Below are 26353 nucleotides of genomic sequence, written 5' to 3' on the forward strand. Positions count from 1 at the left end.
AGGGCCTAGGGTAACGGGGCAGAAATTGCACACAAACAAAAGAAAAACTTCCAAATGTTCTCTTCCCCTTCAGGCAAGTTTCAGTTCCACAAATCTACCCTTGCCTTTAAAATATCAAAGTGCTGTTCTGCCCTCAATTCTCATCCCGTTATGCAAGGAAATCTGTGTCTCTCTTCCCCAAATTAGGAATATGAGAAGACTTCCAAGTCCGTAAAGACCAGAAAGCAGCCCTGCGGCAAGTTTTATCTTGCCCCAAAGCTGTGAAAGTGGGCATGGTAATGTGGAAAAAGCATCCGAATGGAAAAAATCTGTAAGCCATACACCTGTGGTTGGAAAAACAAAACAAAACAGAAAAAAAAAACCCAAACCCACGGATCTGGACATCAGGATCTCGAGGTATAGACAGAAAAAAGAGAACAATCGTGGCTCGGGTCAAAACCCGAGTAGCGTTTCCTAAGCGATCGGGGTAGCGAGTGGGGATCTTGGTGGAGGCTGGGGAGCTGGATGTGACCGAACGTACCGACACCGCCATTCACCGCGGCCGGGCCTGTGCCTCCCCCTCCGGACGCCTACTGCGCCAGCCAATCCCCTCGCGCACTCCCCTTCCCATTGGAGGCCCCGCCCCCCGCGCCCGGGATGCTGGGCCCCCGCGGCGTGACGCAAGCACGGCAGCTCCGCCCCCTGCGTCTCTGGCCTCGCCGGTCTTTGGGGGGGATGGTTCTATCATGGCGTCAATGCAGGTAAGAGGAGTTTGCAGCATCTGGGCGGGCTCCGGAGCCACAGGGAGGATCCGAGCGTTTCGTCCGGGGGGGTGTTTGGGACTCTGGGCACCTGGGCCGGCTCCGGAGCGGCCCCGGTAGCCGGTCCTTCCCCAGCGTCCGGGCGTTGGGAGGGGTGAGAGGCGGCGAGAAGAAGGGGGTTTCTCGGTCGGTCGAAGCGGACACCAGCCGGCCGGGAAGTTGGGGGATAAAGAAGGCTAAGGGGAGGAAAGGGCGAAGTTTGATGTTCGCTCAGGGGCAGTGGTCTCGGAATCATCTCCAGCTCACCCGGACGGCTCCCGCTGGCCTGACCCCCGCCCCAGGGATGGCTTTTCCTCCGCGGTCCCCGGCTGGGCGGAAACAGCTGCTGTCGCCGTTGTCGCCGGGGCAGGGGCGGCCCTGAGAGGGGCTGAGTGTGGGGAGCTGAAAAGGCGTTCCCGGAGAAGGCGGCTGGCTGCAGAGGCGTTTCGCGGCCTCTGTTCAGGCCTCCTACGCCCGGCCTCCCTGGCCTGCTCGGCCCCTCGACTCCCCTTTTGACTCTTAGTCCTTTGCCCCAGGGGTACCTTCCTCTTTCAGCCTCCGCACTCTCAACGAACATACGTCCAGCAGCCCATTTTCTCACTCTCCCCGAAGCTGCAGTTAGCCCATCAAAGTCATTTGCCGCCCAATATGCAGTCTCCCCGAGAGACAAGTCACCAGCTCCCCATACCTCCCGGGATAGATAGCTCGCCCTCAAATCTTTTTATTTCCTACGGTGCCCCACCCTTGCGGTCGCGGTTAGGCTACAGCCTTTTACCCCTCTTCGCCAGATCTTTAGTGGAACCTTAGTTTGGTAGGAGGTGTTTTATTAACCCATGTTGTATTTACCTGACTTGGCAATGCGTGGTTTTCTGGTTTTCCAACTTAATAGGCTCCTTTTTACCAAATCCAAGGAGTTTGATTTTTTTTCAGGCAAAGATGGCATCCACAGTTGCAGTTTTGTAGAGATTAACTCTGCATTATCTATAGCTTGCATTTAATTTACAGATGAAGACTAGCTCTGTCAAAACATAGGAAGAGAAGGCAGAACTCCCGTTTCGAGTGTCATCTGAGCGCTTTTTAGAGTTTTAACAACATCTTAAAGAAAGAGACCACGTTTTTCTTGGAAGGATTTTATGCTTTTGTTTCTAGAAGAATAAGCACGTTTCCCTGTCCCTTTTTTCCTCTTTTTAGGAGAGAAAAGTGCTTTTCTTTCATCTCTTCTCTGCACCTTCTTCCTCTTCTGTGCACGTATTTGCTTCACATTTACTTCTGTGCTTTTGTGTTGTCTGTCCCCTTTCAGCCTCTCCATTCAAGACTCTTTTTACTTTTGCTTCTCCCTCTGGACTTTCCTGCAGAATAGAAAAAGAAAACTGTATATAACATTCCTAGTTGAAGAGATGTCATGAAGTAATCCAGAGAAAAAACAAGAACAATTTCAGGAAACATTATACTTTACCCTAATCTCCCCAGAGACGTTAGAGAAGTTTCATCATTTGGGCCAAAAAAGGAACTGTAGAACACTAGTTGAACAGTAGATCGGCTATATGACCAATTTAAGATTATTTGTATTAAAAGATTAAAATCCACTATACTTGTGATTATATTTGGCAGGAGGATTATAGGGATAACTAATTTGCTGATTAGATTTAGACTTTTAGTGTCTGGAGAAGACAGATTTCAGTTTTTAAGAGAAAAAAACTTGAGTCGGTACAAAACAATGTTGACAGTCTTGAATTTTACATGGCGACTTAAGCAATGGAAACAATACTAGGCAGTGCAATACTGCGTTTTTCTGCATCCCAAGTACTACCTCTGACTGTCTTTTCATCCTTTATTCCTTTATGTCTTCTGATTAGAGGAATGGAAAACTGATGTTTCCTATTTTAATTAAAACTAAATTCTTCCTTTTATTTGTATTTTAAAAATACCTGATACAGATTTTCTGGTAGTATCTTTTTTATTAAAAATTTTTTTAATCGAAGCATAGTTGATATACAATAGTTTATGTTTCAGACGTACAATATAATGATTCACAATTTTTAAAGATTATACTCCATTTATAGTTATTAGGAAATATTGGCTATATTCCCTGTGCTGTACAATATATCCTTGTAGCTTATTTTATACGTAGTAGTTTGTACGTGTTAACCCTGTCTCCCTATCTTGCTCCTCTCCCTTTCCCTCTCCAGTGTTAACCACTAGTTCTTTATATCTGTGAGTCTGTTTCTTTTTTGTTATATTCACTAGATTTACTTTTTAGATTCCACATGTAAGTGATACTGTACAGTATTTCTTTCTCTGACTGATTTTATTTCACTGAGCATAATACTCTCCAAGTCCATCTATGTTGTTGCAAATGGCAAAGTTTCATTCTTTTTTACAGCTGAGTAATATTTCATTGTTTGTGTGTGTGTGCATGTGCACACGCCAACATCTTATTTATATGTTCATCTGTTGATGGATACTTAGATTGCTTCCATATCTTAACAATTGTAAATAGTGCTGCTGTGAACATTGGAGTGCATGTATCTTTTACATAAGTGTTTTCGTTTTCTTCTGATACATACCCAGGAGTGGAATTGCTGGATCAAATAGTAGTTCTAATTTCTGTTTTCTGAGGACCCTCAATGCTATTTTTCATGGTGGCTGCACCAGTGTACATTCCCACCAACATTGTACAAGGGTTCCCTTTTCTTCACATCCTTTTCTGGTAGTATCTTGAAAAATATTTTAATATAGATAAACTGAGCTTTTTGAAACACAACACTTTCTGTGTGGTTATTGTGTGTCTTAGAACAAAATTTTTTCCTGACCATCTTAATGGCAAAATTTAACTCCTCTAAACAAATAAATTATACATAAAACTACAGCTAAATTATGAAATTTGTTCATTCACTCATCAGTTATTTTTTTGAGGGCCCACTATGTGTCTGGTATTTATCTAGGTGCTGGGGATACAGCAGTGAACAAAAGCAGGCAAGATTTCTGCCCTTGTGAATGTAATAGTCTGGTTAGGGGTAATGGATAAGAACAAAATATTTAAGTTAATCGCTATTATATTAGAAGGTGATAGTGCTATGGAGAAAAATTGTGGAAGGAGGTTAGGAAATATTTTTTGGATTTTAGTTTGAGTGCTTAGGAAAAAATAAGCTATACATGAATGCTGCTCTAACCATGTCCTTACCTAAAAAAGTTTTCAGTAGATTTCTTTATCTTAACCCACACCAGGATATTATTGCTGATGAGGAGGTTACTTAAGCTGTAAGAGGAACTGTATTTTAAAAACATGCATGTTATACAAATGTAACATAAGACTTGATTACTTACATTGATAAAAATAAATAAATGAATAAAATTAGGATCATCAGGATATCAAGTAAAGGTAGACTTTGAATTTGTTCTTTGGAGAGTATGTTGTTGTTTTGTCTTTTTAAAAATAATTTTATTGAAGTATAGTTTATTTGCAGTGTGTTAATTTCAGGTGTACAGCACAATGATTCAGTTATACATTTATATATATATATATATATATCCTTTTTTAGATTCTTTTCGGAGAGTATGTATTTTAAAGTTGATGTTGTAACTACTGCAGTATACTCTATCAGTGCCTCTCAGCCTTTTTTTAGGCTGTGGCACACACAGAAAATACGTTTTGAATTGCACACCAGGGTGGGTGAGATTGTTGGAGGCTAGAAGCACCTGGCCAAGCAGCTCAGAGGGAAACACTGGGGATGAGGATCAGTATTCTGGTACACCTGTAATGCTGGGGAAGCTCTGCTCTGTAGTTTTGCTAGAGTTGTTCTTCAATATATAGTTCAAGATTGTGGTTTTCAGATTTATATGAGCCCTTTGAGATGTTCTTTCCCATTTTTTTCTTTTTCTTTTTTCTTCCTAGAACAAAGTCACAAATCACCAAGTAAGATATGATTAGATTATGTTTTAAGAAACCATTCTTTGAGAATGGTGGGTTCATGGTGATACTTAAAATTGGCAGGAGTTAGAGTAAAGAAATAGATTTACGTTTAATTTTGATGATTCTAGAATTCTTAAAATATTATGTGGAAAGTTATGGATAACAAATTTTTAGATTTAGCATTTTCGGGACTTAGATAATTTGGTACAAACTTTCTATCCCCAAACTACAAAAGCATTATTAAAGTGAATTTTTATGTGATTCAAAACATTTCTTAAAAGTGTAGCAATATTAGGGTATTCTGTTTTCAGCTAAACCATAAAATAGTATTTTTTGTGTTATGTTTCTTTTTTCATTTTGTACCTAATCTTTTTTTTTCCCTATTGGCTCATTTCATATTATAAAATAATTAATATTGCCTCCTGGATATTTCTGATTTTAGAATTTAGCTGTTTGATTCAGCCTTTATGTTAGAAGTTTTTAAGTATACCTGGTATACTTTTCTAATTTAACCATCTAGATTTACTGATTTTAGGTAATGAACTACTTTTACCTTATGTCTTAAGATCTTAGAAAGTCAGTGTATAGTAGTTGATATTTGTCAGTTCCAGAAATAGTGATATAATTGAAAGAAATGGTCAGTTGAATTACTCTTGCAGATTTTCTGCGTTATCTTCGTCTCTCTTACTTAATTGGGTCTTAGACTATTGACTGTTGACTTGACTAGATGGAAGGAGATTGAGATTTAGTAACAGGAGATGGATTATGAATGTGTGTTTTTTCTTAGATGAGTTAGAAATAATAAATTATTTTGGATTATTCACAACTCTGCATTGCTGTTTACTCAAATAATTGGTGTAGTGATTGAGAGAGGTAGAGTATGGCCTCTTGCTGACATTATTATTGTAGTCATGTTACCTTGACAATTAGATTTCATATGACTGTTGACATCATTATGAAGGGTTACAGCATAATTAAAAGTTAGAAAACTGACTGTCATCATGGATCCTGAGGCTTACTGAGCACTGGAGACTTGGGGTGTATAGCTAGAATTACAATATCTGAGAAGGTTGGCTAGGTACTCTGGCTAGGAATGGGGCTGACAGAGAGCTGTTGGAGCAAGTGCTGAAGGAAAAGGGGAACAGCATAGAGTAGAATTGACGGTGTTCTGTGTGAATGAGAAACATAAGTAGATAGTAGACTACATTGTGAACAAAAGCATAAAGTTGGGGTCATCATCTTAATTCTTAAAGCAGTCATTGTGGTATTTTTCTTTTTGCTGTTAATCAATTACTACTTTACAAGATGCCTTCTATTTTTGTCCTAAAGTGTTGGTTTGAGTCTTTCATTTAACTTTTTAGGTCTCTTCCACTCCTCTGGGCCATAGATTCCATTAGAATAGGAAAAAAAAAATCCTTTCTCACTGTTCCTTAGATGTGCACGTAGTGACTACAGTAAATGCTTGTCAGTCACTTGACATAGCAAATTCTGCATTAATTTAGTTCTATTTTAGAGAAATCCAAAAAATTTCACAATTTGTTTGGAAACACAAACGATCCCGAATAGCCAAAGCAATCTTGAGAAAGAAAAACGGAGCTGGAGGAATCAGGCTCCCTGACTTCAGACTATACTACAAAGCTACAGTAATCTAGACAGTATGGTACTGGCAAAGAAATAGAAATATAGATCAGTGGAACAGGATACAAAGCCCAGAGAAAAACCCATGCACATACGGTCACCTTATCTTTGATAAAGGAGGCAAGAATATACAGTGGAGAAAAGACAGCCTCTTCAATAAGTGGTGCTGGGAAAACTGGACAGCTACATGTAAAAGAATGAAATTAGAACACTCCCTAACACTGTATACAAAAATAAATTCAAAATGGATTAAAGACCTAAATGTAAGGCCAGACACTATCAAACTCTTAGAGGAAAACATAGGCAGAACACTCTAAGACATAAGTCACAGCAAGATCCTTTCTGACCCACCTCCTAGAGAAATCTAGTAAGCAATTTTCTTATAGTAAGGTTGAATACCTATAAAGGAATAACAAAATTCATGTTTATAATTACATGTGTATTCCCCCCAAAGTTTGCTTATTTTCTTGATATATGTGTTTGCCATAACTTTATGTTTTTCAAAGTATTTTCATTTTCTTCCTCTCTGGATTCTTAGTCCAACCTTGTAAAATGGGAAGTCAGATAATCCCATTTCATTCTATTAGAGAGAAAGAGTGACTTTTGATAAGTAATCACTTACTTGGGAAGTGACTTACCCAAAATTTCATAGCAACTGAGTAGTGAAGCTGAATTGGAAACCAAGCTCTAAAATCTACTGATGCTGTTAAGTTGGAGGTAATGAACATATTAACAAGTTTGGTATTGTTGAGAAATCATTTGGATAATTATTTAAATCTTCAGTCAAGAATTTAGCATTTACTAAAAAATATTTTATAGCTTCTATAGTTAAGAAAATGAGAGGAAAATATTCCTTATACTTTAAAATATAAAGTCACTTTATCAAAATTTTTACAAAGGTTCTTTATGCATATACTTGTGCACTGAGTAAAATTATAATGGCAAATCTTTACTGTTCAAAGATAATCTTTATTAAGGAGAATTTTTAAAGGGGTGATCTGGCATTTTTCTGAAATTATACTTCTGCATAGTATTTATCTAAATTGAGCATTTGTTAGATGAATTTTATTGCATCTTTATATTACTGTCTGCTTCATTATTTTACCTACATAATACTTTTTCATGTTTGTCATGTGTTTTAAGAATGTCTTCATTTGATAGCCTTTATTTGGGAATGCAGTTTTTGGAGTACCAACAAATGGTGCATACCTTTGAGTTACTTTATTCTGAGAAAAACTGTAGTTTCATTCAGTTGCTTTTGTAAAACTTCATTAGAAAAATGTGCTCAGGATCTGGAATCAAGACCTGGATTCAGGTTCTGTTTCACTACAGAACAGTTGTGTTGCACAAAAATCAGTGTAGTGAAGTGGTTAAGACAAAAGTAGATTAACAGAGAGGTAAACATTTGTAAAATTCCTTTCTTGGTTTCCCTTCCCAAACTTGTTCTTTCTATAGTATTCCCCATGTGGTACATGGCAACTTCGTTCTTCCAGTTGTTCAGTCAGAAACCTTGGTTTCATCCCACTCCGTAGTCAAACCATCAGCAAATTCTATCCAGCTCTACCTTCAGAATAAATCCAGAATCCAGCTCTCCGTGGATTCTTGTGCATCATTACCTGATGTAAATCATCATCATCATCTGTCATCTGTATTGTATCAACAGCTTCCTAACTGGTTCCTCTGCTTCTGCCCTTGTTCCCTTACAGTCTTTTCTCAACTCATCAGATTCTTTCAAAACAAAAGTCAAATGTCACTTCACTCACATCCTTACTGTGGCTTCCCTATTTAACTCAGAATATAATCCAAAATCCCTGTTAATGACCATTGCCCCACCCTCCTCACTTCTCTACAGCCTTATGGGCCTCCTTGCTATCTTTGCCCCTGTTATTTCCTCTGCTTGGAGTGCTCTTCTCCACATATCTGATGGCTCACTTCCTTTTTTTTAAATCTCAGATCTTTGTTCAAATGTAGTTTGCTCAGAGAAGCCTTCCTTGATCACCCAGTACAAAACAGTCCTTCCACTGTGGCACTTGCAGTGCCCCTTTCCCTGCTAAATTTCATCTTCATATCCCTAACATATTGTTAATTAATATTACTATTTCTCCTGGACATACCCCAGTGCCTGGCATGTAGTAGGGCCTCAGTAAATGTCAATGGAATAAGCACAGCTTTTGGATTCAGATAAACTTGGTTTGAATTCTAGCTTTGCCATTTAATATCTGTGTAACCTTTTCTTTAACCCATCCTGTGGGGTAAAATTACAAATTACTTCATGTTATAGACCTTTGGAATTGTTTGTGAGTTATATCTTGTAATTCTATAGGCCTCTTACTTTAAACTACCTCTATCAAGTACTCACTTTAAAAAAATTTTGATTCCTGGTCCTGTGTTGGCTACCAATGGAAAAAAACAAATTTCCTTTATATGAAGCCTCTCCTTGTATTTACACACCACAGGAAGGAGAGAGGAAGTATGATTTCTAATTAGCATGTATTCTTTGCCAATCTTCTTCAGAATTTGAGAGTTAGCCAAGTAAAAATTTGAGCCTCTTACATCAGTTTTACATGGCATGTTCAGTTTTGTTTTTTTTTTTGGCCGTGCCACATGCCATGCTGGATCTTAGTTCCCTGACCAGGGGTGGAACCCATGCCCCCTGCAGTGGAAGCACAGAGTCCCAACCACTGGACCACCAGAAGAGTCCCAATTTTTTTCTTTTTTTAATTGAAATATAACTCACATATCATAAAACAACCTTTTTTTAAAGTATAAAATTCAGTGGTTTTCAAAATACATTCACAGCCATTGTCACTAAAAGAATATACTCACAAAGTCACCCCCAAAAGAAACCCCTTACCCATTAGCAGTCAGTCTGTTCCCAGTGTATCATGTTATCCTGTCCCCCACGTCCCCACCTCCACCCTTGGAAGTCCCTAATTTGTTTTCTATCTTTATAGATGTGTCTATTTGGGGCATTTCATATAAATGGAATCATACAATATGTGGTCTTTGGGACTGGCTTCTTTCACTCAGCATAATGTTTTTGAGGTTCGTCTATATTGTAGCTTGTATCAGTACTTCATTCATTTTTAGGCTAATAGTCCATTTTATGGTTATACATACCACAGTTTGTTTATCCGTCAATTAATTGACATTTGGTTTGTTTCCTGTTCCCATCTGTTAATTGACTGTTTGTATTATTTCTGCTTTTCTTTTTTTTGAATAATGCTGCTCTGGGTATTTATGAACATGTTTTTGTATGGACATGTTTTACTTGTCTTAGGTATATACCTAGGAGTGGAATTGCTGAGTCATTTGGTAACTCTTATGTTTAATTTTTTAAGAAACTGCCAGATGTTTCCATGGCAGCTACACTATTTTACATTCCCACGAGCAGTGTGCAGAGGTCCCAGTTTCTACATATTCTGGCTAATATTTGTTGTCCATTTTAAAAATTATAGCCATCTTAGTGGGCGTGAAGTGGTATCTCATTGTGGTTTTGATTTGCATTTCCCTAATGACTAATGTTGGACATCTTTTCTTGTGCTTATTGGTACATTTCTTGGAGAAATGTCTATTTAAATCCTTTGCCATTTAAAAAGATAAGTTATCCTTTTATTGTTGAGTTGTAAGAGTTCTTTATATATTCTGAATTTATCAGACATGAGATTTGCAGATATTCTCCTGTGTGAGCTGTGTTTGCACATTCTTCATGGTATCCTTTAAAGCATAAGTATTTTTAATTATGATGGAGTCCAGTTTATTCTTTGGTCATTTGTACTTTTGTTTTCATATCTAAGAAATCATTACTTAATTCAAGGTCATGAAGACATACTTTATTATACTTCTCTTCTTCTGAGAGTGTTATAGTTTTAGCTCTTACATTTATGTCTGATTCATTTTGAGTTAACTTTTGTATATGGTCTGAGGCATATTTAGCTTTTATAGCATTAATATGGCAAGTTGTTTTCTTTTTGAAGTTGTATAGGTCCAAGATGAGAGTCCATCAGGTTTGATAATATCCTGCTGGATTCAACTTATTTCTCTTGGTGAGTGGAGCTTTTAGCTCTTTTTCAGATAAGAATTTATATTGCAGCCCTACTACTAAAAAATGTGATTATAATCCTGATAAACTATTACTGAGAATATTTATGTATTCATATATTGGCTTTTATTATAATTGAAATAGACACACGAACTTTGGTTTTTAGACTTGCAAAAAGCATTGAGCCATTGGGCATTTTAGAGGTCATCTAGTCCAACCATCGTACCTTTAAATCTTTGCTGCGTTTTGTGATTAGAGCTAGTTGATAAAATGATTACTTTTGTACTGCATGAAAGGAAGCTATGTTGAGCAAATTGATATACAGTTTTTTTAGTATATAGATTTGATATGAGAAAAATTGTTATATTTCCTTAAATAGAAAAACCAATTTAAGGATTTTAGTGGAGAAAATTATGTAGCTGGGCATATTGGTGCCATCTTTGCTCTTTATGTTGCTGGAAACCTCAAATTCCTATCTTTATAACAGTTTGAGCTACTTGATTTGATATTTCTACAGTCTGTCCACATTATTCATGAATTCTGTATTTGTGAATCCACCTACTTGTAAAATTTATTTGTAACCCTAAAATCGATTTCATGGTGGTTTTGTGGTGATTTGTACACATGTGCAGAGTGGGAAGATTTGAGTTGCTGACGTGCATGTTGCAGCTCAGGTAAAACAGGGCAACTTTGCAGCTGTCATACAGTAAACAAGTGTCCTTTCTTGGATCTGTTTAGTGTCACTTTCTTTCACATTTTTGTGCTTTTAGTGATTTCACTGTTTAAAGTGGACCCCAAGCATAGTACTGGAGTACTATTCGGTGTTCCTAGTTGCAAGAAGACTGATGTGTCTTGTGTAGAAAATATGTGTGTTAGATAACCTTCATTCAGGCATGTACTGTTGCCCTTGGGTTCAGTGTTACTGAATAAACAATATATATTAAGAACTCTAAACAGGAACGCACACAAATTAAGGTTGAATGTATGAATGTGAGTGGAGGATCACAGAAACCTAACCCTGTATTTCCCCTAGGAACAGTGTTTCACTGTTTGCTAATTAAGTATTTGCTGTGACTTTACAGAATGTAACTACTGTGAATAATGAGAATTGACTGTATTTTGATTTAAATTTCAGTCCACCTTTGATTTGAAATGTACTGAAGCCAGGTTAAAACTGGCAAAATGTAATGTTACTACATTCAGGTTCCTTGTTTGCCTTTTTCTATTTTCTACTGTAGATAAGTACCGTCCCCCAGTTTTTTTCTTGAGTTACCCACACAATCCAAGTTAGTGGTTTTCAATGTTGGCATTATATTGAAGACACCTGGTGAGCTTTAAAAACAACAACTATCCCCAGAGATTGATTAATTGGTCTGGCAGCATCTTGGGTATTGGAATTTTTCTCAGCTCCTTGCTAAGTCTGATCTGCAACCAAAGTTGAGAACTCAGCTACAACGGGAGAATTTAGCTGTGCAAATTATGTAAATTGGATAAGATATAATAAATCTCCAGATTTAGGTTTCAGGAGATGGTAGACATTTATTTCAAAGTTGATACTTCTGGAGAGATCTTTTTAAAAACCAAATTTGAGACTATGAAAATGTTTGTTTCTGGCTGTTTACATGATCACAGTTCTATCAGAGAACATCCATTTTCTGTACATATCAGAGCAAATGTTGACTGCCTTTTCAATTTTTGTGAAATCTCTTGTTTGGTGGCCATTTTATACAAAGAACGTACCTGCCCTGAGAGTTCTTTGTGGAGGAGGATTAGTAAACAAAGTACATTAATATGCTGCTGCTGGGTGGTCTTCTAGGCTTAGTTATGAGCTTAGTGATTCTTCTGTGCCAGTTGTCTACCTAGACAAACTTACAAATTTTATATCAGAAATCTTTGGAGTTGAATATGAATAATTACAGTCTTAAGAGTTTTTTTGTTTTAGTTTGGTTTGGTTGTTTTTGATTGTTTTAAATAATCTTAGGAGGCCTGTATTAAAATGTGAATAGCCCTTGGAATGTTAGTCTTGCTTTTAGTCTTTCGGCCGTTATTGTTGTTACCCCATGCAGCTCCCATTTTCGGCCTATGCTGAGAGCTTTTTGTCAGTCTGTTAAAATCACTGAGGATCAGGCTGTTTATGATTCTGGGTCCTGGGTCTATCTTTCCTGTCTTTAGGCTGAACTGGACATTACTGCAAATTTGTAGATTCTGTCAGTAGCCTTTCCCTGTTATGAATGCTTAATCTTTTTACTCACTTTTTAATAGTGAGCTTCCACTTTGAATTCTGGGTATTTTCACAGTTCTCAGTCTTGTCTTTTCATTGTTTCTGAGATTTTTTTTTAAACTTATCTAGCTAACTTACCTAGTTAGTCCTTCTACTCTTTGTCTGTCTTCTTGTTTATTTATTTTTAAAAATTTTTGGCTGTGTTGGGTCTTTGTTGCTGTGCGCAGGCTTTCTCTAGTTGCCGCGTGCAGGCTTTCTCTAGTTGCCACAAGCGGGCTCTACTCTTCGTTGGGGTGTGCGGGCTTCTCATGGTGGTGGCTTCTCTTGTTGCGGAGCATGGGCTCCAGGTGCTCAGGCTTTAATGGTTGTGGCATGAAGTCTCAGTAGGTGTGGCACGCAGGCTCTAGAGCGCAGGCCCAGTAGTTGTGGTGCACGGGCTTAGTTGCTCCACGGCATGTGGGATCTTCCCGGTCCAGGGGTCGAACCCGTGTCCCCTGCATTGGCAGGCGGACTCCCAACCACTGTGCCACCAGGGAAGTCCCTGTACTTTTTGAATTCAGATTTTACTCAAAATCCCCATTAGTTCTTTAAATCTTTATATCTGGCATCATGAATCCACCAAACTTAGTCTCAGTCTCACAGCTGTACACACTTTTTCTTACCTTGTGTGCCCTCACAGCACCTTTTACCTCTTTCATAGGATTTTTCACTTCTGCCTGTACTTACTATAAAGGTACTTTATTAGATTTTTAAGTCACTAAGGGCAGTGTGCTACTAGTAGTAAGCACTCAGGTGTTTTCTGAGTAAATAAATAGAACAGCAACTCAAGTAAATACTTTTTTCAAAATAGGTCAGAAGTGATATCAAAACATTGCTTTTTTTGCCCTATCTCTAATTCCTTTGATGTCTGTCTTTTGCTTCAGCTTCTGCCCTGGCCCGATTAAAGAAACTAAAGAATTGAATCGAATAGGAAAAAGTATATAGTATTTTTAAATTAATGTTTATTTCCTGTTAATTATATACATCTCTTTCAACTAGATTAATATTTGGTTTGTAATTCTTTCACTTTGGACATAATGCTTCAATGGAAGTCTTCTTTTTTTTTTTTTTTTTTTTTCCTTATGGTAGGTTTGTTCCTTAAGCTTCGAGTCTACAACGCTTATTTTGACAGCAAATAATTTTAGGTCTTGCTTCATTGAGACTAAAATTTGTGTGATTGCTCTCTCCCTAAGTCCAAATATGTTGTGTCTCAGTATACTTCGCATTCCTGAAATTGTATTCCTTTTCTAAATGTTTTATTCCTAGGGTGTGTCTGGGTGTGGATCTGTTTGTGCATGTGGGAGGAGGAGGTATGAGGTTTTTTTGGGTGGAGGGGTTTTGGTATAGGGAGTTTGTGATTGATTCTTTCAGATGTAGCAGAGGACAGAACATCTGTTGATGGTCTGTGAAGTGTAGACTGGGCTTACTGATAAGCGTTATTACCCATAAACATAGTATTGACTTAAAGAAAGCCATAAAACATAAGAGTTATGAGTTTAAATTTTATTCAGGGTCTCACTGAGGACTGTAGCCCAGGACATAGCCACTCAGTTAGCTCTGAGGAAACTGCTCGAAAGAGGCAGGGGAGAAGCCAGTTTATGTATGATTTTTGGCTAGGAAATACATGCAGTCAAGCATACATCTTGGTAAAAGATTACTGTTAATCGCCGAGAACAGATATCTCAAGTGAATGATTTTAGTGCTTTTCTGTGTATGGGGAAGATACAAGCATCTGGGATCATTGAAATTCTTCCTGAGATATGCATCTAACTATTTAAGGGCCTGTTTGTCCAAAGCTCGGAGTTCCTTATCCTGTTTTTCACTCTGAATTCCTCTCAGGTTGTACTGTTGGTGGGCAACTGCAGTGGGTTACTACTTAACTCTTGTAGAACTGGGTGGTAAGCAACAAGCACTCTTTGTTCTTTATCTGTGGTAGTGACAGTTTTTTCAAAGTGACAGAGCTTTACTTCAGATTTTTTCAATTTAAATTATAATGGAAGAAACTGGTCAATTTGGAATACTTCTACCAAAAAGCATAAAAAACAACCCCTACAAGGATATAGATGTCTGGCTTAATCCTTGCAAGCCTCTAGTTTTCATAAATTTGATAGTGATTGAAGTACCAGAGGAAGCTAAGACAAGTTAATGGTGATGGCTTGGAAAGGATTATCTATGATCCTGAATAGCAAAAGTGGTGTGAATAGGTGTTACTTTTTCCTTTTTTTCTCAGCAACTATTCTAAAATTGACTGTTGTATCTGATTGTGACTGAAACCAGATTTTTCTATTTAAGATACATTGAATTTTCTTTTTTTTTTCTGGCTTGTGGGATTGAACCCAGACCACCACAGTGAAAGCCCGGAATCCTAACCACCAGGCCACCAGGGAACTCCCCCGTTAATGTTTTTTATTATCTTATTTTAGATCCTCATAAACTGGCAAAAATTAAGACTAAATTTTTAAAAATTCAGCAGCCCTTGTTTTTGTAATTGAAAAAAACAATTGAAAGGTAAATTGATAATTTCTTAAACTGACAACGTAGGATGCCAAAATTGATTTTTTTTTTTTTTTTTTTTTTTTTTGCGGTACACAGGCCTCTCACTGTTGTGGCCTCTTCCGTTGCGGAGCACAGGCTCCGGACGCGCAGGCTCAGCGGCCATGGCTCACTGGCCCAGCCGCTCCACGGCATGTGGGATCCTCCCAGACCTGGGCACAAACCCGTGTCCCCTGCATCGGCAGGCGGACTCCCAACCACTGCGCCACCAGGGAAGCTCGTGATTTTATAAGTCAATCATTTATACTTTCATATTTCTTCATTCTTTATTAGAGTGAAACTTGGTATAAATACATTTTATGTTCTCTTTATTGTTTTAATAAACTGAGTTTTGCGTTGCTGTCCGAAAAAAACGAGTTGTTGGTTTTTAAAAAAAAAAATTTAAATCCTAATGGCCTTGTATTTCCAGAGATTTTACATATTAATGTTAAAGAAGTTGTTGACTTCTGAGTTTGCATAGAGTGAAAGAAACATACTAAAGGTATTCTTTCTGAGAATCTCAGAATCATACTGTTGCTATTTTTGACTGTGTAAATTTGTAAGCAAAAATTGTTTTAAAGAAGACTTAGAGATTTGAATTGATCTTTATTTAAAATAGTGGTGTTTATACTGTGTAGTTTTTTTAAAAAATAAATTTATTTATTTATTTTAAATAAATGTATTTATTTATTTTTGGCTGCATTGGGTCTTCGTTGCTGCGGCGAGCTTTCTCTAGTTGCGGTGAGCGGGGGCTACTCTTCGTTGTGGTGCGTGGGCTTCTTACTGCGGTGGCTTCTCTTGTTGCGGAGCACAGGCTCTAAGCGTGTGGACTTCAGTAGTTGTGGCTCGAGGGCTCTGGAGCGCAGGCTCAGCAGTTGTGGCGCACAGGCTTAGTTGCTCTGCGGCATGTGGGATCTTCCTGGACCAGGGCTCGAACCCATGTCCCCTGCATTGGCAGGCAGATTCTTAACCATTGCGCCACCAGGGAAGCCCCTGTGTAGCTTTTTAATAACACATTGTTATTGTCTTTTATAAAACACAAATTGAAACTTCTGAAGAAAATCAGTTTTATTTTGGTCACTTACATACATATGAGATATTCTGCTGTCTACCTTAAACACCAGTTCTTAAGCATATTGCTGTATTCCTTATGTTAAAAAATCTTCCCGTCAGCATTAAATGTGATTCTTTTTTCTTACTTTCTAAAGTTAATGAGTCTAACTAGTATTATAAAAGTTTCCACCGACATTATCAAGAGAAAATATTGGTGGAGGAAATCCCTAAAATCACAGCATAGCATAACCGAGCATACACATACTGAGGAAGAACAAATGGCTATATACATTGAATGTAACAAAAAAAGTTGCCGAAGCTGTCTTTTCATTAGATGGATATTTGGGTTTTGTGAGGTAACTAACCTGGAATGTTAAGGTTAGTAGTTCATTTTATAAATTATTTTATTTATTTATTTTTGGCTACGTTGGGTCTTCGTTACCGCACACGGGCTTTCTCTAGTTGTGGTGAGTGGGGGCTACTCTTCGTTGTGATGCGTAGGCTTCTCATTGTGGTGGTTTCTCTTGTTGTGGAGAACAGGCTCTAGGCGCACGGGCTTCTGTAGTTGTGGCATGTGGGCTCAGTAGTTGTGGCTCCTGGGCTCTACAGTGCAGGCTCAGTAGTTGTGGTGCACGCACGGGCTTAGCTGCTCTGCGGCATGTGGGATCTTCCCGGACCGGGGCATGAACCCGTGTCCCCTGCATCGGCAGGCGGACTCTCAACCACTGCGCCACCAGGGAAGCCCTGGAAAATATTTTATACTGACTAGCTTTTCCCCGATACTATTTTTAATTAAAACTGGAAATTTATTTGCCTTAGATAAGATACAAGGTAATGATAACATGAGTTATGAACATATTTGGTTTTATAGTGGTAATTTGTTCATTTGGTTAACAAAAAGTTTGTGCTAAAAACAGCTTTATAGTTTTTTGGAACATTTTTAAACCATTATAGTTATGTAGGGATGTGAATATATATAAATAACACTACTCACATTAGATGAGGTTATTGTAATATCACACAAGATTTATGAGATAATATTGAGAAGTGCTTAGAACCATAATGAGAATATGTATATCAGTTGTAAAATTACAGAAAAGTAATTATAGGTATATATGACTGAATTAGGCTGACAGTATGTGGAGGAAGCTTTAACTTGTGAAAATTAAGTAGAACCTGGGTTGTGGAATTTTTGAACTAAAAGAACTCTAGAGAGGGACTTCCCTGGTGGTGCAGTGGTTAAGAATACGCCTGCCAATGCAGGGGACACGGGTTCAAGCCCTGGTCCGGGAAGGTCCCACATGCCATGGAGAAACTAAGCCTGCTAACCACAACTACTGAGCCTGCGTGCTACAACTACTGAGGCCCGCGTGCCTAGAGCCCGTGCACTGCAAGGAAGAGAGTAGCCCCCACTCGCCGCATCTAGAGAAAAGCCCGTGCGCAGCGACAAAGACCCAACGGAGCCAAAAATAAATAAATAAATTTATTTAAAAAAAAGAACTTTAGATAATTTAAGTTAATCTTTTTTTTTTTTTTAATGAAAAAATGGGCCCAGAAGTTAGGTAACTTGCGTAGGTTTATGATACTTAAGGTGTACCTGCAATTCAAGAAGTGGCCTCCCTAATTTAAAGTATTTGTAATTTGTACTTTTCAGATAAATCTACCTGACAGAATAAAAATGTTCTCAAATTATTTATAGTATCAATTTTATTTATCCAAGATGAGTGCCATTGCAAAACCAGGTTTTATGTTCACTGAAAAATGTTGAACGTGGAATAGTAAAATTTGCAGTACAAATGCAGTACATCTTTAAGAATACATATTTGTTAGAAGAGTATTCTAACAGTAACCAGATGTGTGTTCCTTTGAGACTAAATCTAGAGGAAGGATAAATCTATGTAACTAAGATCCATCTATTTTTACAGCTTAAGAAGAACCTTATAAAATCTTTTTAAGTCACAAAACTTTAAAGATAAAAGTTGTGGAAGCTGCCTTTTGGTATAGAGTGTTGAGCATCAGTACTTGTTCTAACAGTATGTCATGATCTAATTAGCAGTATTCCTGTTTCCACTTTTTTACCATTGTAAGCTGCATGTGTGCTGCTCCCTCTCCCCCCACACCCAGTTTTGTGTTATTCTTTAGGGTAAGTTTTCAAGAATGCTGTTACTAAGTCATAGAATTGGTATTTTCTAGCTCTCGAAATACTTGATAGTGAATTGAAAGTTGTGAAGGAGCACACCAAAAATGCCAGAAAACTTTGCTCTGGGGGTGCCTCCAAAAAGAGGGCCTTGCGAGTAAAATGTGATAAGTATCGCAGAAATAGGAAGAGAGCCAAGTTTGGTACAATAGAATCAAAGGGGGAAAGGTCTTCACATGGAAGATTGTAAGTGATAAGTCTGTGAAATCAGACCTCCAGTAGGTTTAATAAGCAAGTGGCTTGAACTCTGAGAAGCTTGCAGGGATTGAAGTTTAAGTGAATGTATTAGAGGGGAAGTAGAGGCAGTGGGTGTTGACCGAATTCATGGAGTTGGACAGTGAAAGGAAAGGAAGGAATGGACAGAGAAGATAAATGATGACTGTTTTAAAGCTAGGAGAGACCCAAATGATGACTGAGGGGAAGGGGTTATGGACTGGGAAAGAATGAAGTTATTAGAAACCAGATTATTAACCCTGAGAACAATATCCTGGATGAGCTGATAAGGCATGAGATCCAGAGAGAGAGGTGGGAGGGTTTCAAGAAGGGGAGAGAATTTTCTTTCTCTGGGAGTTAAGTGAAGGACCAGAGATTGACTTTAGGGGTGGTGTGATTTTTATTTATTTTTCTTTTAGTTATTGGCTAAAAATAGGGAAACAAGTTGGCAGTTTGCATTTTTTGCATATTTAGCATTTTTACTTAGAAGGAAGCTTTTCATTAATGAATTTTGGAGAATATTTGTGACACAGTTTATAGATTTGAGCTGAAAGAAAGCTGAAGTTTATTATTTAAAATATTACCCCAGGGAATTCCTTGGTAGTCCAGTGGTTAGGACTCTTTGCTTTCACTGCCAAGGTCCCAGGTTTAAAAAAAAATTCCTCCAAACAAATGAAATTGATACATATTTTCATGAGCTTCAAAATATTTTTAAAAATTTCAAAATATTGTTAAATTTGCTGACCCATCTCATTCTAACAATCTGAGATAGATATTTAATTATGTAGAAATTAAGCTACAGATTATTATTTATCCAAAGTCACACATATTATACACTCCTGGAAAGCAGGTGTTGAGTTTGCCAATTGAATATATCCTTTATAGCACTTGTATTCTTTCTTTTTTGAGGGGCTGCACCATGTGGCTTGCAGGGTCTTAGTTCCCCCACCAGGGATTGAACCCCCCGGGCCCCTGACAGTGGAAGCGTGGAGTCCTAACCGTTGGATTGCTTGGGAATTCCCATGCACTTATATTCCTAAGGCTTGAATTTTACTTACATTTTTAACAAATAAGTGACAGATCCTATTATCCTAAATCCTAATTCTTGTCTTTTGTGATAGATCTGCAGTTTGATTTGTAGGTCAAACCAAACTTTGCACTCAGCATATTTATTTAAGGCTTGATGTGTGCCAAACCCTGGCTGTAGTCTACATTTTCCACTACATAGCATGTTTTATGCTTTATGACATTATATTTGTTTCAGCAACTTTATTAATACTTATTAAAGCCTCTGAATGTAGCCCAGCGTAACCAAATCTGGAAGTTATAATAAAAAATTTGTAATTGTACCTTTACAAGGAAAAAACCCACCGCATTTAAATATTCTTCCAGTGTCAGAAAAGGTTAGCTAAAATGAGACCTCAACTCTTATCAGGCTTAGTGCTAATTACTGCTTTTTACCTATAGCATGAAATGTAGTGATCACAAGGGCAGAACAGTAGACTCAGAACTGTATTTTATTTCATTCAGAGTCAAGGTTTCTGGGTAACTTAAATAATTTATTTGGAACATTAATTTCCAAAACACCGAACAGATAACTTCTGAACTAGCTTGAGAAATTCGGGTTTGATATTTTATTTGGAGCATTAATTTCCAAAACACTGGACAGATAACTTCTGAACTAGCTTGAGAAATTTGGGTTTGATATTGTATTTGGAATGTTAATTTCCAAAACACTGGACAGATAACTTCTGAACTAGCTTGAGAAGTTCGGGTTGTGAACTCATTGCCTCCTGGAGCTGAGGTAGTTTAAAAAGTACACATGATGGATCCATTAGGTTCATGGTAGAGAGCATACCCAGCCTAGAGTTTTAAAAGGCCAGGGGACTTGCCTGGTGGCACAGCAGATAAGACTCCGTGCTCCCAGTGCAGGGGCCCCCGGGTTCGATCCCAGTCAGGGAACTAGATCCTACATGCACACTGCAACTAAGGAGCCCGCCTGCTGCAGCTAAGACCTGGTGCAACCAAATAAATAAATAAATAAAAATAAAATAGAAGGCCAGGCTTCATCTGGTTGATTCAGTTATTTTTATCTATCTGAATATTCACAATAAGCTTGAATCCACAGGTCCAAATCTCAGCTGCTTCCAACGCCACATAGACAGACTGGCTGACTCTACCTGTTCCTCCTCCTGTATTTGTTTCAGATTAATAGTACCACCATTACTCAAGCTAACATCCTGGAGTCATTCTCATTTTTTTCTTTCTTACTCCCCCCATCATTTACTATTGAATCCAGTCTTTTGTATCTCGATTGTTCACTAGTAATGTCTCACCTCTTTATTTTTCTAAGTAGTTTTCAGTATGGCTTCCTGGCCTTCATTCTGTCTTAACTCCTCCAGTACATCTGCCACACTGTTGTCAGTTATCATTCATTTTATTAAATTTTTATGTATGTTCATTGTTGAAATGTTAGAAAACTACAGATTAGTAAAAAGAAAAATCACTACCCTGAGAAGATCAATGGATGATGAGATTAAGGGGTTAATTTTTAAATAGTTTGGTTTCTATCTTTTCCTTATAAACATGGCATTTAACATTGAAAAAACAATTCCCTTGTAAAGTCAGTCCCTAATCCTAAACATCTCACAGATATTTCACATATCAGTTATCACTCCCCTTTCCTCTTTTTTTTTTGATTCGTCTCATAAATATTTACTTATGCTAAAGTTTCTTCTCCGTCCTTTCACAACCAAGCTTTTTGAAGTGGCCTTAAAAAAAAAAAAAAAGGGTATGATGCATAAAAAAGAATTTAAAAATCATAAGTGACTATTTTAAGGAATATTAATAAAATAATAAAGAATATTAATATTCATCTAGCTTAAGAGATAAAAGTTACCGTTACTTTTGAAGCCACCTCTATGTACCTCTACTAATTGTACCTATTCCTTCCCAGAGTAAATTGCTCTCCTGGATTTTGTTTATCATCCCCTATTTTTCTTTACTTTTTTCTGACTTCTTTTGTTTAACCTTTTAAGATTAATCCATCTTGATGGATGTAACAGTACATTTTTTAGACTAAGTACTATTCCATGTTACAAAGTCTTTTTTTTTTTTTTTTGCCGTATGCAGGCCTCTCACCGTTGTGGCCTCTCCTGTTGCGGAGCACAGGCTGCAGACGCACAGGCCCAGCAGCCATGGCTCACGGGCCCAGCCGCTTCGCGGCATGTGGGATCTTCCCGGACCAGGGCACGAACCCGTGTCCCCTGCGTCGGCAGGCAGACTCTCAACCACTGCACCACCAGGGAAGCCCTACAAAGTCTTTTATAATTGTTTATTTTACTCCTAGTTTATTGTGAACATAGCTGCTTTAAATATTCTAACACATCTTTCCTGATGCACACGTGCATGATTTTCTCTGGGGTATGTATATATATTTAGGAGTGGACTTGCTGGGTTGTACTATGTCTTTGTTCAGTTTTACCAGCTAATGTCAGAAGTGGTTAAATAAGTTTATGTTCATGCTGGTAGTACAGGAGTTCCAGGGATACCACATACTCCCCAGCACTTAGTATTGTCTGACTTAATTTTTGTGAAAGACATCTCATTGCATTTCTATTTCACATTTCCTTGATTGATAAAGAGGTCAGATATCGTTTTTATTTGTTACGGGCCATTTGTGTTTCTTCTGTGGAATGCCTATTGACTGTTTTTCAGTTTGGTTATCCTTTATTGATTTTTATAGGAGTTCTTTTTTTGTGTTTTTTTGTTTTGTTTTGTTTTGTTTTTGGCAGTACGCGGGCCTCTCACTGTCATGGCCTCTCCCGTTGTGGAGCACAGGTTCTGGACGCACAGGCTCAGCGGCCATGGCTCACGGGCCTAGCCGCGGGGGATCTTCCTGGACCGGGGCACGAACTCGTGTCCCCTGCATTGGCAGGCAGACTCTCAATCACTGGGCCACCGGGGAAGCCCAGGAGTTCTTTTGTATGACTAAATTCTTTTCTTAGTTTAAGATTTGATTTTTCACTTTCAGTGTCTTGATGAACTGCAAAGAGAATTTATCAGTCTTTTTCCTTTTTGGTTTGTACTTTCTCTGTTTTAAGAAATCCTTTTCTACTGTGAGCTCATGAAATTTTGTCCTAAACTGTTGTCTTCTAAAAGTCTTACAGTTTAGTCTTTCACATTTAAATCTTTAATCCCTTATGGGTTGAGTTAGGGATCCAATTTCTTCTTTTTTTTTCTTTTAATGAATACACAATTTGTCTTATCCCCATTTACTAAGAAGCTTTCCTATTTGGTCAACAGTAAAGTTTCCAGATATGTGTGGGTCTGCATCATCTGGGTTATCTCGTCTGTCCCATTTGGCCTGTATGTGTTCATATTTGAGTTTATGATGAAATCTTTTTTTTTTTTAACATCTTTATTGGGGTATAATTGCTTTACAATGGTGTGTATGATGAAATCTTGATGCCTACCAGGGCTAATCCTGCTGCCTTTCAAATCTAGATGTCTTTTTTGAAACAATCCAGATGTTAAAAGAAATTAGCAAAAATGTAAGATAAAGCTACTTTAAAAAAAATGAATAATTGAAAGGAGTTTTATATTTCACTTAACTTTGCCTTTCCTGATCAGAGTATGTTTACATATGTTTGTATATCATATGTTTACCTTTATTTTTAAGAGCTTATGCTTCTCATTTTGTTTTTTATTGAAGTATAATTGACCTACAGTACTATGTTAGCACAGCATTTAATATTTCTATACACTACAGAATGATAATGGTAAGTCTAATTACCATTTGTCACCATACAGTTATTACAGTATTATTGACTATATTCCCAATGTTGTACATTTCATTGCTCTGACTCATTTATTTTGTAACTGGAAGATCTCCTTCACCTATTTCTCGTTCCCCCACCCACCTCCTGTCTGGCAGCCACCTGTTTGTTCTCTATATCTATGAATCTGTTTCTGTTTCTTTTTGCTTGTTCATTTGTTTTGCTTTTTAAATTCCACATATAAGTGAAGTCATATAGTATTTGTCTTCCTCTGTCTGACTTGTTTCACTTAACATAATACCCTCGAAGTCCATCCATGTTGTCACAGGTGGCAAGATTTCATTCTTTTTTATGGCTGAGTAATATTCTGTTGTGTATATATACCACATCTTTATCTTTTCACCTTTCAATGGACACGTAGGTTGCTTCCATGTCTTGGCTATTGTAAATAATGCTGCAGTGAACATAAGGATACATATATCTTTTCAAATTACTCTTTTTGTTTTCTTCGGGAAAATACCCATAAGTGGAGTTGCTGGATCATATGATAGTTCTATTTTTAGTTTTTTGAGGAATCACCATGCCGTTTTCCATAGTGGCTGCACCAATTTACATTCCCACCAACACTGCATGAGGGTTCCCTTTTCTTCAAACCCTCCCCAACATTTGTTATTTCTTGTCTTTTTGATAATAGCCATTCTGACAGGTGTGAGGTGATATCTCATTGTGATTTTGATTTGCATTTCCCTGATGATTAGTGATGTTGATCATCTTTTAATGTGCCTGTTGGACATCTGTAGGTCTTTTTTGGAAAAATGTCTGTTCAGGTCCTCTACCCATTTTTTTTAAATTAATTAATTAATTAATTTAGTTTTTGGTTGTGTTGGGTCTTTGTTGCTATGTGCAGGCTTTCTCTAGTTGTGGCGAGCGGGAGCTACTCTTGTTGTGGTGTGAGGGCTTCTCATTGTGGTGGCTTCTCTTGTTGTGGAGCACGGGCTGTAGAGCACAGGCTCGTTAGTTGTGGCGCATGGGCTTAGTTGCTCCTCAGCATGTGGGATCTTCCTAGACCAGGGCTCGAACCTGTGTCCCCTGCATTGGCAGGTGGATTCTTAACCACTGTGCCACCAGGGAAGTCCCCCTCTGCCCATTTTTAAATCAGGCTGTTTGTTTTTTTGATGTTGAGTTGTATGAGTTCTTTGTATATTTTGGATATTAATCCCTTATCAGATAACACTGTTTGCAAATATCTTCTCCCATTCAGTAGGCAGCCTTTTTGCTTTGTTGTCAGTTTCCTTTGCTGTGCAAAAGCTTCATATTTAGTTTGATGTAGACCCATTTCTTATTTATTTATTTTGCTTTTGTTTCCCTTGACTGCAGCAACATCCCCCAAAATATTACTAAGACTGATGTCAAAGAGTGTACTCGTTAAGTTTTCTTCTACAAGTTTTTTGGTTTCAGGTCTTACATTTAAGTCTTTAATCCATTTATAGTTTATTTTTGTGCCTGGCATGAGATAGTAGTCCATTTTGATTCTTTTGCATGTAGCTGTCCAATTTTCCCAACACTGTTTATTGAAGAGGTTGTCTTTTCCCCATTGTATATTCTTACATCCTTCCTTGCGGATTAATTGACCATGTAAGTGTGAGTTTCTTTCTGGGCTCTCTTTTCTGTTCTATTGACTTATGTATCTTTTTTTGTGTCAGTACCATATTGTTTTGATTCCCTTATCCTAGTAGTATAAGTTGAAATCAGCAAGTGTGTTGCCTCCAGCTTTGTTTTTCTTTCTCAAGTTTGTTTTGGCTATTTGGAGTTTAGTGTTTCCATACAGATTTTAGATTTGTTCTAGTTCTGTGAAAAATACATTGGTATTTTGATAGGGGTTGCATTGAATCTGTAGATTTCTTTAGGGAGTATGGTCATTTTAGAAATATTAATGCTTCCAATCCATGAGAATGGTGTATTTCTACATTTGTTTGTGTCGTCTTCACTTTCTTTCATCAATATAGTTTTCCGAGTAAAGGTCTTTAACCTCCTCGGTTAGATTTCTTTCTAGGTATTTAATTTTTGATACAATTGTAAATGGGAATGTTTTCTTAATTTTACTTTCTGATAGTTTCTTGTTCATGTATAGAAACAACAGATTTCTGTATATTACTTTTGTATCCTTCAACTTTACTAAATTAATTTACTAATTTGAATAGTTTTTTTGGTGGCCTCTCTGTAGGGTTTTCTATGTTTAGTATCATGTCATCTCTAAACAGTAATGGTTTTACTTCTTTCCAATTTGGATTTCTTTTGTTTCTTTTTCTTATCTGATTGCTGTGATAATGCCAGTCTTCATATATAATACATTTTGTATTGGAAACAGTTATTTTCATAAAACAGTGTCTGTTAATAAATGATGAATTTATTTTTAAGTAAATTAACAACATTTAAATTTTCACAGTTGTAATTTCTATTGCAGTAAATAGCAATATATCTATATTTTCCCCCTATAAGCAAAAGCTTATAAGTGTAAAAGGCTCCCGAGACCAAAAAGCTTAGGACCTATTGCTCTAAAGTAAACATTTAAAATTCTTAATGTATACTTTGTTAAGCACACTTTTAGCTATATTCCACACCTTTTGATAGGTAATGTTTTTGTGATAATTCCTTTTTTGTTTTGTTTTGTTTTGTTTTGGCTGTGCTGTGGGGCTTGTGGGATCTTAGTTCCTCCACCAGGGATTGAACCTGGGCCCTTGCCAGTGAGAGCACGGAGTTCAAACCACTGGACCGCCAGAGAATTCCCATGATAATTCATTTCTGAATATGTTCTAGTTTCCTTCTTCTTTGATCATTGAGTTGTTCGAAGGTGTGTTTTAAAATTTCCAAATGTATGTGGGTTTTTTCCAGTTCTTTTTGCTGTTGATTTCTAATTTACTGCATTGTGGTCAGAGGATGCGATTTGT

General features: G+C 37.5%; 1 protein-coding gene across 1 annotated transcript in view; it reads left to right on the forward strand.

Moving 5' to 3' along the window:
- Positions 1-641: 641 nt before the first annotated feature.
- Positions 642-26353, forward strand: part of UBE2W (ubiquitin conjugating enzyme E2 W) — a 73733-nt gene continuing 48021 nt past the window's right edge. Inside the window, exon 1 of the mRNA XM_029222707.1 lies at positions 642-740. Coding sequence (XP_029078540.1) covers positions 726-740 — 15 coding nt within the window. The 5' untranslated portion in view covers positions 642-725. The remainder of the gene's footprint in view (positions 741-26353) is intronic.

The sequence above is a fragment of the Monodon monoceros genome, unplaced genomic scaffold, assembly GCF_005190385.1.
Source record: "Monodon monoceros isolate NGI ecotype Baffin Bay Population unplaced genomic scaffold, NGI_Narwhal_1 Super_Scaffold_14, whole genome shotgun sequence".
In the NCBI taxonomy this organism is placed as follows: Eukaryota; Metazoa; Chordata; class Mammalia; order Artiodactyla; family Monodontidae; genus Monodon; species Monodon monoceros.